This window comes from Lepisma saccharinum, chromosome 15 (assembly GCF_977018435.1).
Source record: "Lepisma saccharinum chromosome 15, izLepSacc3.1, whole genome shotgun sequence".
In the NCBI taxonomy this organism is placed as follows: Eukaryota; Metazoa; Arthropoda; class Insecta; order Zygentoma; family Lepismatidae; genus Lepisma; species Lepisma saccharinum.
The window spans coordinates 65,265,798-65,285,669 of NC_139243.1; the positions used below are offsets into that span (position 1 = coordinate 65,265,798).

At 37.4% G+C, this 19,872-nt stretch overlaps 1 protein-coding gene across 1 annotated transcript in view; it reads left to right on the forward strand.

Moving 5' to 3' along the window:
- The first annotated feature begins 6,381 nt into the window (after positions 1-6,381).
- Positions 6,382-19,872, forward strand: part of LOC145999305 (uncharacterized) — a 37,929-nt gene continuing 24,438 nt past the window's right edge. The window contains exons 1-2 of the mRNA XM_083136245.1: positions 6,382-6,539; positions 17,529-18,283. Coding sequence (XP_082992371.1) covers positions 6,459-6,539; positions 17,529-18,283 — 836 coding nt within the window. The 5' untranslated portion in view covers positions 6,382-6,458. The remainder of the gene's footprint in view (positions 6,540-17,528; positions 18,284-19,872) is intronic.

A 19,872-nucleotide genomic window follows, 5' to 3' on the forward strand; every position in this document is an offset into this window, starting at 1 on the left:
TTATGTGTCTGAACCAGTTGCATGCACATTCAAAGTGTGTAGAACCATGTGTAAATGCTAAGAAATGCAAAAATATGAAAGTTTATGTTTGCAATTGTGCATTGTGTAAATGTACATGGATCACGTATGAACTACAAACACACCCCATGTAGGGGCCTATATGATATATGGCAATGATATGCTGAATGATATATCTGAATATATCAGCATCCTCATGACAAGCATGTTTCCAATTTGTATCGAAGGTCAATTTTGCTGGCTCTGTGGCCAAGCATATCAATTGGTTGGCTTTTAATCCCATCAACAAAATTTTCAGGTACGAAACATGGTCTGTACCGTTATCAATCACATCTGATCATCACTCATCCTCATTATCATGATTAGTAAAGAGCGGCAGAAAATCAAGAGTGATACAACCAAGAAATTGTCGAAATTCTAACAGAATTAAAGCAACATGTGTAACCTGACAAAAAAAAAGTATAATTATTTTCAGCACCAGCAACTGAATTTCAGTTGCAGCAAGATCTTTATCATTATCAGCATCTGCCTGTCCAAGTGCCTATTGTTTAATTCCAATTCTTTCATGCCCACTGCACTTTTACGTAGTGAGGTAAAAGGTAAAGCCCCCTTGTGTAGCACTATGCCATGAAGGCACATTTAGTAGATGTGGGGGTAGGACCCGACACATTTTCGATCTCTGCTCTTTTGGAGGTGATGTGACCAGCACTATCCTTCATCTGCCTTTATCTCCGAAGGTTGCCCCCAGGTACCCCAGGCAATGCCCGGAACCACTTTTTGCAGGGACAAGGACAGAAAAATTCCAACCTTAGGTCACCCACCTTGGAAACTGAACCTGGGTCTCCCAAATGCCGTACCAACTAGAGTGTGAGAGATTTGCTTTTTGTGCCATTTTTGGCTAATTTCCGAAGATGGGGATGAGTGATGATATGATGAAATTGATGAATGAACACTCACAAACATTCATGCCCAGACCTGGATTCAATGCCGGGACCCCTGGCATTGTAGCACGATGTTCTAATCACTCCGTCACGGGGGCTGGTCCTTACCGACTAGATCACTGTGGTTTATTACATGGTTTGATTTCTGATTATGTCTGTTAACACATACTTCAGAGGTTTCGTGACTACTTACTACACTTTTTCTGGAGAACAATTTTTTCCCCCCCATGCACTTCTATCTGATTGTTTGCAAGCAGTCATTCATTTACTGTTGTCTTAGATACAGACTGCTGCTACCATCTTATTTCACATGCGTGGGATGTGAAGGAGTATTATTTCACTCCTAAATATTTTTGTTATTATGTTAATCAGGTTAGGTTTAGGGCTCTTGGTATTTATAAAATATTCTGAAATCCTTTCATTGTTAGATTAAGTGGGTCACCTTTAGGTCTCCTAGCAGTAGAATAATGCCCCTAAATTCTTTAAACACCTGATCACATCTTGATCTGGTCTTGAGCACAGAACTTCCTAGGAGCCTCACATGATAATCTGCAAATAATTGATGAAAGTTCAGCAGGGGGAAAGAGAAACTACATTCCGTACTACTTCACAAATTCTGTATTACATCCAAAACAGTGGTGTTGCTAGTATGACTCCCAAAAATACCATTCCTGTCTACATTTAGTGCAATTTTGCTTGTAATTATGTAGTGTACATTTCATTCTTCTGATGCAGAAATGGACCCATATTAACCATGTAAACAAAAGCAAACTAAAAGTTTCACTACTCACGTGGTTGCAAATTGACTACATGTATATGTTCAGAAAAATACTTTCGAAAATATTCTATCAAAGTGGCTTACAGAGGTGTCGCAAAATGTTCCAATATTTTCACTGAAATGACACTTCCAAATATGTGCTTATTTAGTACCTTTTACATGTAAAATGTTTCTGAATTTGAAATATGTGTTTATTTTTTTAACTTAAGGCACACAATCAAACTACACTAACTGAGCCTTACAAGTGCTATATAGGCTTACATTCTGACTTGGGAGCTGCAGAAGTATCTTGAAACACTAAGGGTGTCGTGAAACGAAACAGTTTGGGAACCCCTGTTCTGTCATAAAGTCTTCATTCCGTTGACTAGGTCATTGATACATTTGATCACTTAAGATAAATGCTCCCTGATTGCTTGAAACTTTCATATGCTCCATCTTTGCTTTTTCAAGAGTATAGGGCCCGTGCCGAAAGTCGCACGAGTTTAACGCGTTGAACGAGTTCTGGTAACTGGCCATCCCAGTGCATTTCTTGAGATTCATTGTGCTGTTCCAAAAGTCTGATTCTGTGCATTTCGTGCAAGAACGAGATTCACCAAACGCACAGGCCAGGAGGCTGGTTTGTTTGATGAGAATCGTCTGCTGCTTGCAGACAACATGTGTGCTTGATGGATTCAAACTGATCTAGTTCAAAAATGTAGTATAATTTTAACAGATAGCGATATGAAGTAACATGCACAAGATAAGTGTGCCTGAACTGTTCTTAGAATGTGATTAAAATGAGTAACAGTGTCTGCAGTAGTGTTTATTTTTGCCATTAAGAACATTCCTTCCACTGGACACCATGTGGAAACCTTCTCTAAACAAAATGCTGTGCCTGCACTTTTGCCTAGAACATCCCATAAGCCTGTAAAATAACTGGTTTTACTAGATTCACAAGCCCAGTTATTTTAGTTGAATGTGTTTGTTTTGTTAAGACTTTCGGAACACACCCATAATATTGTCCGTATATTATCCTGTGATCAGTCATGGGTGCATGATGCCACACTCACAATTTAATAAAGTGTTATTTTATTAATATTTAAAATATTGGCCTGCAGCACACTCTACCAACTTTTAGAGTACCACTGGAAATACAACAAATTAATTTCAAAAAATTAAAATATGAATTTTAAATTCTTATACAATTAACATTTTTTTTTGTTGATTAATGTATTCCTTAACATTTGTGACTTGTGTTTGTAGATGTATGTAATTCGGGCATGAACAAGTGAAATGGCAAATGTAAACTACTCCGCACCTGAAATTAAATATTTTATATATATATATATATATATATATATATATATATATATATATATATATATATATATATATATATATATATATATGTGTGTGTATGTGTGTGTGTGTATACGTATGCCATTTAATTGAATTTGTATTTTGTGGATACGTTGTATAGGCCACCACACATATCTCTGCCGTGATCGGTGCAGCGTAACGCAAGAACCAGTGTTGCTAATCTGTTCGATAGAAAAATCGCTACAGTGCACTGAGGCACATCTGTTCATAGAACAAGGAAATTAGAGAACACAGCTCTATTTAAACATTGAGTTTTAAACGCCATGCTTTATAACGAGGGCTAGGATTAATATGTGCTAACAAGTGGCTTTATATGTACATACATATGGACTAAAACTTCGCTAAATTTGGACTAGCACATGCCTAAAATTTCCCAAAATGATGCAAAGAAGACTTCTTCATAGTGATTCATTATTTGTGTGATTTCAAATAAAGTAAACAATGTATTATTTTTCCATTGCATTAATTGGCCTGGTGGCATTTTAACTGTTCACTCCCAATAAGCCCGTCCACACTGGTACTGGAACTGCAAGGACATGTGATATACGACTGACACTACCACTGGTTTGAGAACTAATAACCTGTGCTGCGAACTTGTTAAACCTCGACAATTGGACCACAAACTCTTCTCCTTAAGCAGTATTATTGCCTCTATATGATGGGCAACAGTCGGCTGGCTTTGTTGTACATTTACAAACAATGCTGGCTTCCCCAACAATAACAAGAATAAGAAAAGAATAACAAGTACATATATTGCCACCAGACAATAAGCCTCATAGATTTTTCTTTTGTTATGAACTTGCCATCAAAGCATGCCAATTTTAACACAGAAAACAATATGCATCGCATTAAGCAGCAAAAATACCAGCTTCCTTCCTTCGTACAATTCCTACAAGAATATGTGATGGAGCTGAGAGTTGAAACACAGAAATGCTCATGCATCCACATAATTTATTTCTTTTGAGCAATTCAAAAATGATGAAGTATGAACAATAGTACTAAAGGCATTATGGAATTCAATGTTCACTAACCAAACACTCACATACACATGCAATACACACACACAACATCAAACCGGTCAAGTACTTAAAATAATATGGTGCTTCCAATCCAACAAAACTCACAGTCACTTTGTCTTTGTCCTTCCATGATATAAAAGTGCTTCATTAATACAGTTGGCCACACTAGTTACTAACTAGCCAATGAAAATGCACTGCCTAGAAGAAGCAACCATTACGTCATTCTATATTTCCAAATTAATCTCCCTGTTGAACAGTGTGAGCCATAAGCTGGAGCGCTATTCTATTGTTTTCAATTATGTTTGCATTAGTGTGTCCTGGAATGGAATGACAATTGGCAACAATGGCGAGCAGTGTAGAACATGTAATGCTAAGATGCAGGGAGATGAAACGAAAATTGTGATCTGCACCACGGCAGAGATGTGTGTGTCGGCCTTTAATCACACAGACCCTTTAGATTGTTAATTATATTTGTGGGAAGGTGAGAGGTGGTGATATGTAAGGTTGAAATAGAGAAAACATCTGTTTATACCCTTGAATTTTTGGAAAGTTCGCCTTAAACCAGGAATTATGCTTGAATTATATCATGGTCCAATAGTGGCCATACTAAGTAAGAGATGAGAATGTAGTTAGGAAAGTGAGGACATGCAATATATATATCTGAATGGCTTATTGCAGAAAGGGACCTGAGTCACAGTTGCACAATTCTGAGAAAAACAAGAAAAATCATATAATATTGATAGTGTAAGAAAGAAATGTACCGCTGCCTAAAGATGAGAAATATCCTACAAACGCCCGTTTGTCGTTGCCACATAAGCTAGGTTAGGTTAGGTTGTGTTATATATGCCACAGAAAATTATAGATTCATCAATAAATGACAGTGTACTGCACTTTCTGGACTTTATTGTCGGTGTTTGAAGTACAATAATGTACGAGCTCATACACGAATGTGTTATTCTACATCTGAGTCTGTTGCATTGCCGCGTGTAGTGGGCCACTGAAGAATATCTTCCTAAAATCCTTTGACGTCATCTGGTACATACGACAAGGCAGTTTGTATGTCCTTCAATTTAGTGCAACTGGAAACATACGTGGCGTAGGAATTACAATTCTTGCACCTTTGGACAGATAGAAGGTGTAAGACGTCAAACCTTTGATGAATTCGGAAACTTTGACAGTACCCTTATGTTCAACACAGTATTCAAAGTAATGGTACTTGGAAATCTGAAAATACTGCCTATTCTTGTAGGAACGCATGGTAGTTTTCACAGATGCCACATTTTTTTTGTAGACATGAGGCCACCATGTTGTGAAACCATTAATGTTACTGGTGTCGATAAGTTTGACAGTATTTTTACCGCCCCGAGCTGCATTACAGATTAGCGTACACAGTTTGCACAACGTATAAATACGGCTAAGTTTATTGCAGAAAAGGACCCGAGTCAGTGACTCAGGTACCTTTCTGCATTAAAGTACACTTTTCACTGTGCATTTTCTTGGCTATAGCCTCGTGTGACTGACGTCCTTTCTGCACTGAAAGATGTGTCTGTAATTAGGAAAATCAAAAATACCATTAACTCCGATACCTCAAAAATGTGACTCAGGTCCCTTTCTGCAATAAGCCATTCAACTGGAATGACCAAAATATAATAGGAATAGAAATATAGAAAGCTTTGTATAATTTAAAAATGCAGTTTACAATAAATTTTACAAGTTTGGTAGGGAATCCAGATGTTCAACTGTAGCAATTGCAAAGAGGAATGTTTATATTTTTGTCTCAAGACAAAATATAAAGGGAACATTTAATTTGTAATGAATATCTACTTTTGAGGTATATAACTAAAGAAAAAAGAAAGGCAAATGTATCCCTCTTTCTCTTTGTTGTGCACATGCTGTGAAGGCACATGGGTTGTGTGGAGGTATAGAGCTCCACATATTCTTGATCATAGCCATAGTTGTGATGTTGATTATTATCCTGCCTTTACCCTTTAGGTACTGATTTATATGAGTCTGGGTGAACCTCAGAGCCATGCAGAAACAGGGAAAATTTTCCCTTGTGCAGATCACCTGCCCCAGGATGAGCTTAGGTCTTCCGAGTGATAGCCAGATGCTCTACGAACTGAGCTATGGCTGTTCTTGGTAGATGACTATAATTTTCATAAATACCCTGTATTTACCCAAATTTTATTTAGCTACTCAGTGTTTAAATACCAATGTCCCAACCCTACCCTACTTATGACTTTAGTTTTCTTCATTCTAGGTTTCAGAGGATGACAGTTTTTCCAAAGTTTGTGTGCTATCCATGCATAGACAAGCCAGACAATCTTGCAGGACTTCCATAACATGTCTTCTGAATTGGAAAACCTTCTGAATGAAAACCCATCATCTGCAGAAGAGAAGCAGAGAAGAGAGATGGGCTTTGAGGTAAAGCTATTTTTTTTCTTGAAGGAGTTGTGATGTACTAAAAAATACAGGCAACCCTTATTTGCTTATGGGGTGGTAATAGATGTATTTCTAAGAAATGAAGAGTATTATTTTTACACCTGCTGTTACTAATAATGGAATCATGTATACTTTCTTGAAGAACCACTGTGAAAGGGATATGTTAGTATCAGGGCATCCAACAAAATTTTCATGTATAAATGGAAGCCTTCGTCTGCTTTACCACTGCAAATATGCTGCTGGAATTTTATTACTCTTCTGGCTCATTTAACCTTATTTAGTGTAGCAATGCATACGAAGGCTTTGTTTCATCATCCAGGTGTAATACTGGGTTTACACAAGTACGTTTACAATGGCATTGCACTATTCTTTGATGTCAAAAAGAAACCAGCAAATCGGGACATATATGTTGAACAATATCACGAAAAAGTGAAACAGAAATATGCATTGGTAAATGTTATAAAAACTTGACAAGTGCTATCACGACCCACTTTGTCCTGTTGTGAGAGATGGTTATTAATCTGTCACTGAATGATGTTTATGTCCAATGTTATGAAATAAAATACTAATAATAAATTCGTAAATATTTTAATATCATAATTACTCTAATCATTAAATCCTAAAAGCGTATCACTATCTTTAGTAACCGATTTTTCTCTGCCAGCCCTGCTGAACTTTCACTTTTCATCTACTGATTTATACGAGGGGCATCCAGAAAGTAAGTTCCACTTGGTAATGACCTTGATTTTTCGCAAACACGATAACAGTGAAAAATATTATTTGCTGCAAAGTAGTGTTTATGAATGTGCAGTGATGTCTGGACACATTTTTCACCTGTTCAAATTTGCGAAATAGTGCAAATTTGGCATAAAATGTGAATTGTTGGCATTTCTCACGAATTTTAAAAAATGTGCTTCAATGACGAAAAATACAGTGAAAGCCAACATTTTTACTTTTTTAGGCTTAAAGAAACAAAATTTGCCATGTGTGTATATAGAACACACAAGTTTTCCAACATTTTAGCCAAGAGAAAACTGTAATGCATGTTATACATGGAATAATTCCGACAGCCACATTAAATCACATCTTTCCCACGATATTTGTATCTACCGTAACATGGGAGCCACATCATTAGTATTTGTCGCGATAAGTGGTGTGATTTTGGCAGAGATAGAGTGCTCACCTACCACCACAGGGGAGTCATAACATTGGTATTTGTTGAGCGAGAAATAATGGAAAGTAACTTCCTCAAAAATCAGTTACAACATATCAAACTATCACGGAAATACGCAGACCATGTGACCTACAATTTAAAGTGATAGTTTAAAAGCAGAATGGAAGTATAGGGTTCTTCAATAAGAACAATATGATTTTACAATGGAATAAAATAAAAACTACTTCAGATACAACCAAATCTTTTATATTATTTTGAAGCATAGTTTATTACATTATGTTTTGAATAACACATCTTTTTGTGGCCGCGGTGGCTCAGTCGGTAACGCGTCTGACTACCATGCTCAAGGTCCCGGGTTCGATCCCCGGCCGGTTCAAATCCGGGAACTTTTCTAACGATGGAAGCGGCCCCGGCACCCACCCAGCGTCGAATAACATGGGTACCTTGGGGAAACCCTGGGGGGTAAAGGCAGTCAGGGGCGTGATGCTGATCACATCACCCCCACTCGCGACCGGATCAAGAAAGTGTGGTGCTTTACCCCCACACCCCCTATACGCCTTCATGGCATGGTGCTATGCACAGGGGAGCACTTTTTTTTTTACTTTATAACACATCTTTTAAGTGTGCACCTCGACTTCGTGCACATGAGTGAATTCGATGAATCCAATTTTCGATGACTTTGTGCAATAACTCCGGCCTAATGTCACGAATGCAATGTTCGATGTTCAATCTTAAAAAACATTAAAATGCTGACGAAGGCAAACTTTTATAGTATAAAAATATACATAAAAGCTTAACGTTTCCACCCTCTAACATGGTCTTCTTCAGACGAAACTTCACAACAGTTTGTTGTGAACAACGTTACATTTTTATGTATATTTTTATACTATAAAAGTTTGCCTTGGTCAGCATTTTAATGTTTTATTAACATGGAAACAAGGCTTAACAGTGTTATCAATCTTCATGCATCAAGGGTCCGTGGTCTGTTTGCATAGACTATAGATTTCAAATAACCCCACAAAAAGCAATCTAAAGGAGTTAAATCACAACTTCTTGGAGGCCAACTGACAATTGCATTCCTTGAAATTATCCTTTCACCAAACTGTTCTTGCAATACATTGATAGTGGCATTAGCAGTTTGACATGTGGCACCGTCTTGTTATAACCACATGTCCTCCAAATCAATTTCATATAAATTAGGCCACAAAAAATCTGTTAACATCAATCGGTACTGCTCACTAGTCACTGTAACTACATCTCCTACCTCGTTCTGGAAAAAAATATGGTCCGATGATAACACCATGCCATAAAACACACCATAAAGTGACCTTTTGCGGATGCAGGGGTGACTCGTGAATCTCTTGTGGATTGTTTTCACACCAAAAATTACAATTTTGTTTGTTAATGTATCCACTTAACCATAAATGAGCTTCATCTAATATAATTTTTTGTCCAAAATTATGATCCGTTTTAAGTTGCTCTAAAGCCCAAGCAGCAAAGTCACAGCACTTAAGATGGTCCTTTTTGGATAATAACCAAACATTCTTGAAGCATGTATTTAGCCATGATGAATTGTCATAGTATACTAAAAACAAATGACAACTAGTGACAGTTATAATATTTGAAGCATAGTTGCCAGTTTATTTCAAAATCATATCATTCGTATTGGAAAACCAGCCTCCCCGATGGCGCAGTGGTAGCGTTGTTGCCTTGTAACACAGAGGTCCCAGGTTTGATACCCGGTGGAGGCACATAGTGGTCCATGTTCCGGATCCCACTATAAACTGTAGGTCCAGTCCTGATTAGCCTTACTCTGCATAAAGTGTACTTAAAACACCAAATCAATCAAAATCAATCATTATTGGAAAAACCTTTATAAGTTTTGGTATATTTGGCAGAAAAATGTTCTATAATAAAAACGCAAATTTTGGAAACTTAACACTAAGAAAGTCAAACGAAGATAATGCCAATTTTTGGTGCCATAATATATTGGTATCTGTCACATGAGATTGATTTAAAATTTTTGGGTGCGTCGCCGTATGTGGCCATTTTGCACTCTTTAGTATATACAGGGAAAAAATCCCTTTACCTTAAAATGAAAGAGGGAGGTATGGAAAATAACTTCCAAGGTATCAAACTCTCACAAACAGGCATAGGCCATGTGACTTACAATTGAAAACAATAGGTTAAAACACCATGAAGGTATAATTTTAGGTATATTGTCCAGAAAATGCGATAAAATGTGAATTTGGGAAAAATAACATCAAATAGTAAACAAATAATAATAATAATAACACCAAAGATAACAAAAAAATCAAGGTCCATACTGTTTAGGCATAAATAAGGAAGAATATCAGTAGTAATTTATTGTATTATTTAGTGACTCCTAACCTAATTTTGGCATAATCACTACCCATGTTCTGGCATTTGTTGTAGCATGGCACTAAATTTTATATGTGTGTCTCACAGCAAAAACTGGAACTATTTGTACTACAGTAGTGTAACTGTCAAAACCTTGTCCTGCCAGAAACCTCTTCAGCTGAACAAAAAAATGAAAGTCTGTACAGTCAAAGCTGGAACTGTGGTCCAAGATCTCTCATGATGTGATGCAAAATACCCCAAATGTACTCTGTACTCAGCTGTATGGGGTTGTGCACATTGGATTGGCCTTACGTGAATTGTCTGCACCATTGTCTGACCATACTTCGCTCACGATGACCGGCCTGTACACCTCACACAATTGCTGGTGGCTATATGACGGATTCTGAGCATGCAACAATCTGATTACCACATGTACCTCGCAGTCGGTGGGAGACTGTATGAGAATTGTCATCTTTAACCTAGAACTGTCCTAAAAGGCTGTGCTGCGACTCCACCAGATTACAACCACTTTTCCTGCCTACATATGCAGGTCGCACTCCAATCACTAGCGTCACTTACAAACGCCATTGGAACTTTTCCTGGATGCCCTGATGTATAAACTTTTGGAAGTTGTTATCAATAGCATGTTCCTGTTTTAATATTTGATTAGCTAAATCAGGCACCTGTACAGTGCAGTAGTTTCCCTATATACTATTTTCACTAGCAATAATGGGATAACTGCGTGTAGCCAGTTTCACAGTATTTCACTTGGATATACTGTGAATGTTTGTACTGAAGGAGACATCCCATTGATAATGAAGGAAATATGACACTTCATTTTGTGCGACTCAGTTGTTTATCTTATGTGCAAGAGTTAAGTTGTTTGCTTTATAAATAAAAGAGAAGTAGGTTTATGCATCAAAGAATAAGTCCGCATTCATGGATCTTGCAATCAGAGGTTTCCAAACCTCAGTGGAGATATCAACATTACAAAATTTCTTGTTTTATCCATTACTATTCACTCTAATCTCATTTAGCCGTAACTTTAAAAATAATCAAATATTTTATTGAAAACTGTCTGCATATAAAAAAAATCACGTAATCCCTCCCTAGCTTGTGAATTGTAATAATTTTCCAAACTCACTATTTTGCAGTTTGAATGCAAATTATAGAGAAATGAAGTCAATTTCTTGAAAGCTAATATGGGTACTTAATACAATACATACCTGGATCTGTATGAATTTCTAATTTCCATTTGCAAAAACATGGATTTGGTTTATAATTGTCAGGGAAAAATGTAAATTTTGTCCTGGAAAACCTGGAAAAGTCAGGGAATTTAATTTCTGCTTGTTTGTAGCCACCCTGGATAGGTACCTGGGGGTAAAGGCAGCTGGAGAATGGTACTGATCACATCACCTCCATAATGAACCAAGATCGAGAATGTGTAGCTCTATCCCCCACATCTTCTTCCCCTAAATGTGCCTTAATTGCATGTGCAATATGCATGGGGGACTTTACTATAGTGCACGCCACAATTGACATTCAAAAGAGGTGCTACATGTGGTTATAGCCAATTTTTTTGCCCCCTGTATCCACTAGGGTGTATCAAACCTCACATCCCCTTTCTTTTAGAAAGTCTAAGGCATGCAGTGTGCAGAAGTTTGTGTGGTGTTTTTCTTTAACGACCTGTGATTTATTAGGCTCAGTCAATAAATAATGAGGCAGAGGATATTACACCAAAACTATGGTAGTTAGAAATGGGTCGACGGGCCCGAAATAGAGGTGCAGGTGTGGCAGAACTACTTCACGCATGTTTTCCCGCTAGATGGTGTTATGTGTCTGCCAAGGTATGCTGCTAAATGAGTAGTGGTCATGTTCAGTCATTCCGTGTTTGACTGCAACGCGTAATAGAGACATCCAAAGAGGAGCAGTGGAAAGTGTAGGCTGTGGTGAAATCCATCGACAAATGGAAAGGATATATGGGATGCACTGTATGTCCCAGTCAAGGGTGCAGGAGTGAAACAAACACTTTCGCGAAGGACACGAAGAGTGGGGCACCAAAGTGTGTCACAGACCAGCATGTTATGCAGGTGGATGAGCTCATGCAGACAGACTGTCATATATCAGTGGACGACATTTCAGCATCAGTGAGTGGGGCTTAGTCATGTTAGGGCCCACACAATCATCAAGGACACGTTGATGTTCCATAAAGTGAGTGCTCAATGAGTCCCGCAATGTCGTCCTATTGCCAGGGACTCATAATATTTCTTAGCTTATGAGAGGAATGGCGGTAAAATGTAAGATCACACACATGCTATTTTTGATGACCACCATAAATGCAAAGCTTTTGAGTTGCGCTTTTTATAGTTGCAATATAACTTAAAGGATTGGTCTCACATTGTATCTGAGAAAAATTGGTCATCATGTTTAAAGATAGTAGACAACAGACTGATTTAACATGTCTTGCGAGAACTTTAAATTATGCTCATATTTGACTATTTTATATTTTCGTACATTAAGAAACACAAGTCTCAGCAATGTTACAGCCAGTGCTCGAAAAATCTTCATCAGAGCTAGGCGCCAGCTCTGAAATTCAGGCGCCAGGAAACCAGCTGCTGGCAATTGTGCATACTATAAGAAGTTGAGCATCACTGTATGGAAAACATTGCTAAATCATGTGAGAAAGCAGAAAATGAGGGGGTGGGGGACAAAGAGTAAGGAATAGTTACTGCTTCTATGAAATGTTCACAACATTGATAAAAAAATCACAACACCATTAAGCCTTGTTTCCATGATATGTGAAAAACTCAATATGCTGACCAAGGCAGAAATTTATTTTATTTAAAAAAAAACTAAACTTAACGTTTCAACCTTCTAGCAAGAGTACAGAGTCTGAAGAAGACCTTGCTAGAAGGTTGAAACGTTAAGTTTAGTTTGTTTTAAAATAAAATAAATTTCTGCCTTGGTCAGCATATTGAGTTTTTAAAAAAAACTCATTTGTTAACTGACCCTGTACTGCAATTTGAACTTAGAATCTTCAAAATTTCGTACATGCAAACTTAAAAGAATGGCAATATTACAGCAAAGATCACAGTCGCCATCCTGAAATTTTTAGTCGACCTGGCGACTGGGATATTTCGAGCCTTGTTTACAGCATCACTTGAGTTTTAAGTTTGTAATAAAAACTGTGTCATGTAGTGTGTGTGTTTTAGGAAGGTAGGGTTAAGTCACCAATTTTGAGACCACAATAACTGCAGCAAATTTAGAGGTTCTTAGTTTAAATTAGTCCAACTACATACACCTAGGGAATGGCTCTGTTTTGCATTTGCATTTGTTCAAAGTATTTCAAGAGTGTAGAAAAAAATGGATTTTTCTTATGCTGAGGTAGATTCCAAATTCTGATGACACTTTCAAATCTCAGCCTAAACTACATTTTTGGAGATTAAGAAAAGTCTTAAGAATTTTAGGGCTTTTATTAAGCTATAACTTGACAATAAATGTTTTGAAATATAATGCATGTTTTGGGAGTGTTGTGACCAAATTGGAGGTCACCAATGTTTTGACCATGAGAATTCTCATAGCATTTGGAAGTTATTGTGGAGTAGTTAGAATAATGCCAACTTGTGGAAGGTGTTCGCCTTTTGGTATGATTGCATTTGCAAGTTTTCTTGATCAAGCAGGAGTAATTACTCATTCCGTTTCTTATTCAGCATTAACCTTTTGCTGCCCAAGCATCTCGAACGAAATACCCAAATGTAACCCTCACGGGCCCAAGCATCTCGATCGAGACGCTGTGTCAAGGTCGTAGTTTTTACGTTATAACTTTTCTATTTTTGGCTAGAATTTCGATTTTATTTTTTTATATTGTTCCTAACACATGTATTTAACTGAAATGGTTTTTTGCATTTTTTTTTGTCTTCATGAAAATGGAGGGGGGAAAGATGGGAAAAGGGACTTCTCTTTTGCGTCTCTTTTCAAGGTCAGATTTTTGCCGACAAAGGAAGACTGGCTTTGTTGTTCTAAAGCAATGCTTTTCACTCCCTCCTGCTAAGTGCATTCGAAGGAAGCTTGTTTATCAGTATCCGATGTCAAAATGAAAGTTTTCCATGAGGGCGCAAGCAGAGGGTGGGGGGAGGGGGAGGGGGAAGACTGGTTGTTGAATCTGCGTTGTGAGAATGGAATTTCGAAGCGCGCTGAAGGAAACCTTTGTTTTTTTTAGCACAAGTGTCCACAAGTGGCAACAGGGTTTACCCAGCATTGTCAAAAAATAGAATTTCAAGCAGATGCAAGAATTGGCGCTCATTTTTCACTACGTTCTAGCTTTTCGTCCGTGAATGTTGTGCATAGGTGTCGTTTTGTGCCCAAGTGCGAGGACATTTTTTGGGTGAAGTGACAATTTTTTAAAATAATTTTTGGGGATTTTCTCCCTTCCCCCTCCATATATACACCAAATTTGCATAAATTTTGCATTTTGTGCATTTTGACATTTTTTCGGGGGGGGGGGAACACCATTTTTTTTAAGAAAAGTGTTTTTGAGGAGATTTCCCCCCTTTCCCCCTCCATATGTACGCCGAATGTGCATAAATTATATATCGTCTGAATCTGTGATTCATTCTGCGTACAACAATATATCTTTCATATCTGTAGGGCATTTAGTTTCTGAGCTATAGTCATTTCAAGGTACCGCTGCATTTTGAAGCTTGAATCAGTGGCGTGCCGACCATTCCTTTTGGGGGTACAACTCAAGTTACATTGGTCATACGACAATGATGCAAATATTTTTCTGTTTCTTACATGCCAGCGATAATTTCTATGTGCATTTTGAACTTTTCATATCGTTTTTTCGGGGGGGGATGCGAAACCCCATTTTTTTAAAAAAAAAAGTATTTTAAGGGGATTTCCCCCCTTTCCCCCTCCATATATACGCCGAATGTGCATAAATTATATATCGTCTAAATCTGTGATTCATTCTGTGTACAACGGTATATCTTTCATATCTCTAGGGCATTTAGTTTCTGAGCTATAGTCATTTGAAGGTACCGCTGCATTTTGAAGCTTGAATCAGTGGCGTCCCGACCATTGCTTTTGGGGGTACAACTCAAGTTACATTGGTCATACGACAATGATGCAAATATTTTTCTGTTTCTTACATGCCAGCGATAACTTCTATGTGCATTTTGAACTTTTCATATCCTTTTTTTTGGGGCGGGGGGGGGGGGGGAAGCAAAACCCCATTTTTTAAAAAAAGTATTTTCAGGGGATTTACCCCCTTTCCCCCTCCATATGTACGCCGAATGTGCATAAATTATATATCGTCTGAATCTGTGATTCATTCTGCGTACAAGGGTATATAATTCATATCTCCAGGGCAAATAGTCTCTGAGCTAAAGTCATTTCAAGTTACCGCTGCATTTTGAAGCTTGAATCATTCCTTTTGGGGGTACAAGTCAAGTTACATTGGTCATATGATAATAATGCAAATATTTTTGTGTTCCTTACATGTCAGCGATCATTTCCATGTGCATGTTGACACTGTCATGTACTTTTTCTTGGGGGGAGGGTGGGGGAACCAAATTTTTTTTCCGAAATTTTGGGAGTTAACCCCCTTCCCCCACCACATATACGCCGAATTTGCTTAAATTTCAAATAGTCTGAATCTCTGGTTCATTCCGCGTACAACGGTATATCACTCATCTCTCTAGGGCAATTAGCCTCCGATCTACACTCATTTAATTGAAACTCTGCATTTTGCTCAAAATCGGCTTGGGCCAGAGAGGCTTATGTGAAAAAGGCCTTGGGCAGCATAAGGTTAATGCTAGCCAGATATTTTGGAAGATGTATAAGGTATTCCATTTGGATGAAATCAGCCAGACAATTAAAATTTACAAACTTATAATTTGGCATGGTTAATACATGGGGGAGGTATTTATGCTTGAAAAGTCCAGAAAAATAATGGGAAAAAACAACTGTGAACAAACTATTGAAGCAGATTTAAACATTGTGTTACATAGTATTTTTGGATTATTCAATGGTCTATAAATAAATTAGAAAAAAATGTGTTTGTAACCTAATTCATTCCAACATATTTACAACACTGCATTCACAAAATAATTTGTTTCATAAACTGAAGTTCAGAATGGATTTGATTGATTGATTTATTTTATTTTACTTTTCTTTTTGTGCCACTTTTGGCTAATTTGCGAAGATGGGGATGAGTGATGATGTGATGAAATTGATGAATGGACACTCACAAACATCCATGCCCAGGCTGGGATTCAAACCCAGGACCTCTGGCATTGTAGGCATTTCTCTTGTTAGAATAAAATGTTATTAGTCCTCCCCTATAATCAGGTGGCAGTGTAGAGTACCGTTGTTGACTACCAGAAAGAAACAAAATACTGGTAACGACATATTCTGTACTCCCCCTCCCTGTTAATTTGATTATTGGATACACCAAAGTATGTGCCTCCTCAGGGAATGCAACCCTGGAAACTGATCACACAAGGCAACAGCATTAACTATTACACCATCCAGGAAGAGTTGAATCAAGTTGTTGGACAAATATTTTAGAACAGAAATATTAAATAACTACTATTCCTTGTGACAATTGTCTCTGGAGCAAAGGTGCGCATAGCATCAGAAAAGGAAATAGAGTGGTCTGAGCAAAGCAGTACATTCTGCTGTGAAGGCTGGTAACTGCAGTCGCTTACTCCTCTCCAGGCAATCCATTTCTCTCTCCAGTGTTCATTGATGGAGCCATCTCACTTTACTATTTGTGCAGAGACTTGTTCTTGTTCGCTTGCTCCAGAGAGATTTGGGACAGGTTATAAAGCAATACAAATTAAATGTTATGAAACATTACTACTAGAGGAATAATGTATTTCATTCTTAAGATATATATATTTTTAAATATAACCTTGAAAATCCCAATAAAACCCAGGTTTTATCTGAAGAAAGAAACCTACCTGGGTTGCCAACCCTGCCTATTGCACGACAATGCTAAACCACACACAGCCAACACAACAAAGGAATGTGAAAACATTCAAGTGGGAAGTCCTCTCTCTATAGTCCAGATCTGTCCCCGTGTGACTTCCACATCTTCGGTGAGCTCAAAAAAACACTGTGGAGACAACAGTTTAAATTGGACGACGACGTCAAGGAGTACGTGTCCAGTTGTTTCCAACAGCAGCCAAAGGAGATCTACGAGCATGCCATTTTGCAACTTGTGTCACAATGGGATAAATGCCTAACAGTGGCAGACAATACTTCTGAGGGACGTTACGTAAGTACTGTGAAATATCCTCTGCCTCGTTATTTATGGACTGAGCCTCATAAATAAAAAAAATCTGATTATTTTTTTTATAAGAAGTAAAAAAGACATTTAAATTAAAGATCATAATTTTTAATCCACACTGTTTGTGATTGTCTTTCAGAAGGCTTCTGCATCCTGGTCTGATGATTGTGAAGAAAATTTGGCTGTTCAAGTGGCTGACACAGGTTTCTCTCCTGTGGAAGTGCTCATAAAGTCTGAATCAGAAAGTGCAGATCCATTAGATTGTGAACAAACATCTCTGGAGAATGTGTGGCTTCCGGATGAGTCATGTGTCAAGACTGAAACTGAATCATTCAAGGAGCCTCCTAATGTTGATTTGTCTGTTGACATCAAACCATCTGATCAGTGCATACAGGATGTTTCTATCGATATCAAACAATCTAAGCAATGCATACAGAATGCTTCTGTCGATATCAAAGAATCTAAGCAGAGCATACAGGATGCTTCTGTTGACATCAAACCATTTAATCAGTGCATACAGGATGCTTCCATTGATTTCAAACCATCTAATCAGTGCATACAGGATGTTTCTGTTGACATCAAACCATCTAACCAGTGCATACAGGATGCTTCTGTTGACATCAAACTATCAAGTAAGTACATGAAAGAAACTTCAGATTGTAAAGTGGAAAGTGTAAGTGGTGATAGTTGGATTCAATTTGAAGGCAGAAATCAGGAAGTTGCTAGTGGGCAAAATGTACATAAAAGTGAAGGATTTTATCCATGTTATCATGGACAACTTGTTAAAAAAATGCCATCTGAGGACAGTGACAATGGTGAATTAATTTTAAGTGAAGATAAAGACATGAAGTATTCTGTAGAGAATCCTGATGAGGAGGAAGGCGAAATGGCAGAAAGGTAGGTGAAGAAAATTTTAGTACAAGGATTGAAAATGAACATGGCAGTACTAAGGTTCAAAATTGGACCTTATTGCTTGTAGATTATGATTCATGTAATTTCTGTATTGTGCCAGCAGTGCTGCAGGGTTACTGGTCATTCAATACAAGATTCTCCAGAAGTGTCCACCCCACCATGTCAGATTGGGGTAAAATTTGTTACATTATATCCTTAGACATATATAAGAACCCATAGGATTTATTTTTGCTTTTGGAATATCAATTCTAGTTTGGAATTTATAGTCCTCTGAAATTTCCTGCCATTTCATGCCCTCTTTTTTTATGGGATCAAGCCATGTGTAGAGTTGTATATCCAGAATTTTTGGATATACTTTTTTGATAGTCAGCCCTCATTTTGTCATCCTTTCCTGCCTTTATTTTCTTTTTAGGAATAAAGGGCCAAACGGGAGTAATGTCCCCTGCCCTTCGCCATCCCCTTGAGGTTACACAGCATGCGCATATTTTGGGCCCAAGTTCCTTTTCTTTTATTGTGATTTCATCATGCTACGAATGCAATATTTACTTGTTCGTTTTCGATTTATGTTTGTTAACACATACTGGGAAGTTTTAGCATTAAAATAAAGTCCCCAAATGCATTCTACTAAGGTTCTGATTTGCTTCTCAGCCATTCCAGTTGTCACGGACGTTACAGTTTTACTAATTTCAAGCTCTTAACATTAAAATTTAAATGTATTTTGTAAACTTTTTTAACATGAAACAGAGTAAATGGTGATGACCTCCCTACAGAAGAAACTATGTTGAGTAAAATGTATTACTATTCCGGAAACTGAAAAAAAATGTTCAGTCACGGATGTCACAGAATTTGTGAACTAAGATTTAAAAATTCAGGTTACTGCCTGAGACAAAATTCATTTTATACTCATTGTGTTGATCTGCAAGCTTTACAGGTTCTAGTTCTGATCTATTAATTCGCAAAAACAAAAAGTAATTTATTTTATAATTGCTTTATTCATGTCACAGATGTTACATGGAATTTGTCACGGATGTTACATCTGACATGATGTATGACAAACAGTAGATTTGTACTGTTCTACCTTTCTTAAATTAATAAGATTACATGGTATAATTAACACAATTATGCAGTGATTCATAATTAGGTCTCTTAATTAGAAATCAGAGCAAATAATTTTATTTGGAAGAAACCATGGATTGAAGAAAAGTCTGTGTGGTCATTATCCAATTTGTAATTATTATAACATAAATAGGATTTTAAAGACTTTTCTTAAAAATAAAACTCCTACAAGCAGATTTTGTTTTTGAAATCATAGATAACTCTACTTCCAATTTTCGTTATAGTTGGATTAGGTAGAATGCAGACCACCTGCTTAATGTTTATTTCTTTTTCATCCTCTTCATTAGGTACGAATAAATTGCCAGTTTTTCCATACTGCTTCAAGAAGATCACACGTAAATCACCACCACTGTTTTGCAAAACACTTGTCTGACACACTGCAACATAGTTATGGCTAACCTGAGTCTTTCCATGACCAGTGATGCAGACTTCAACATATACTCCAGGTACAATATTCA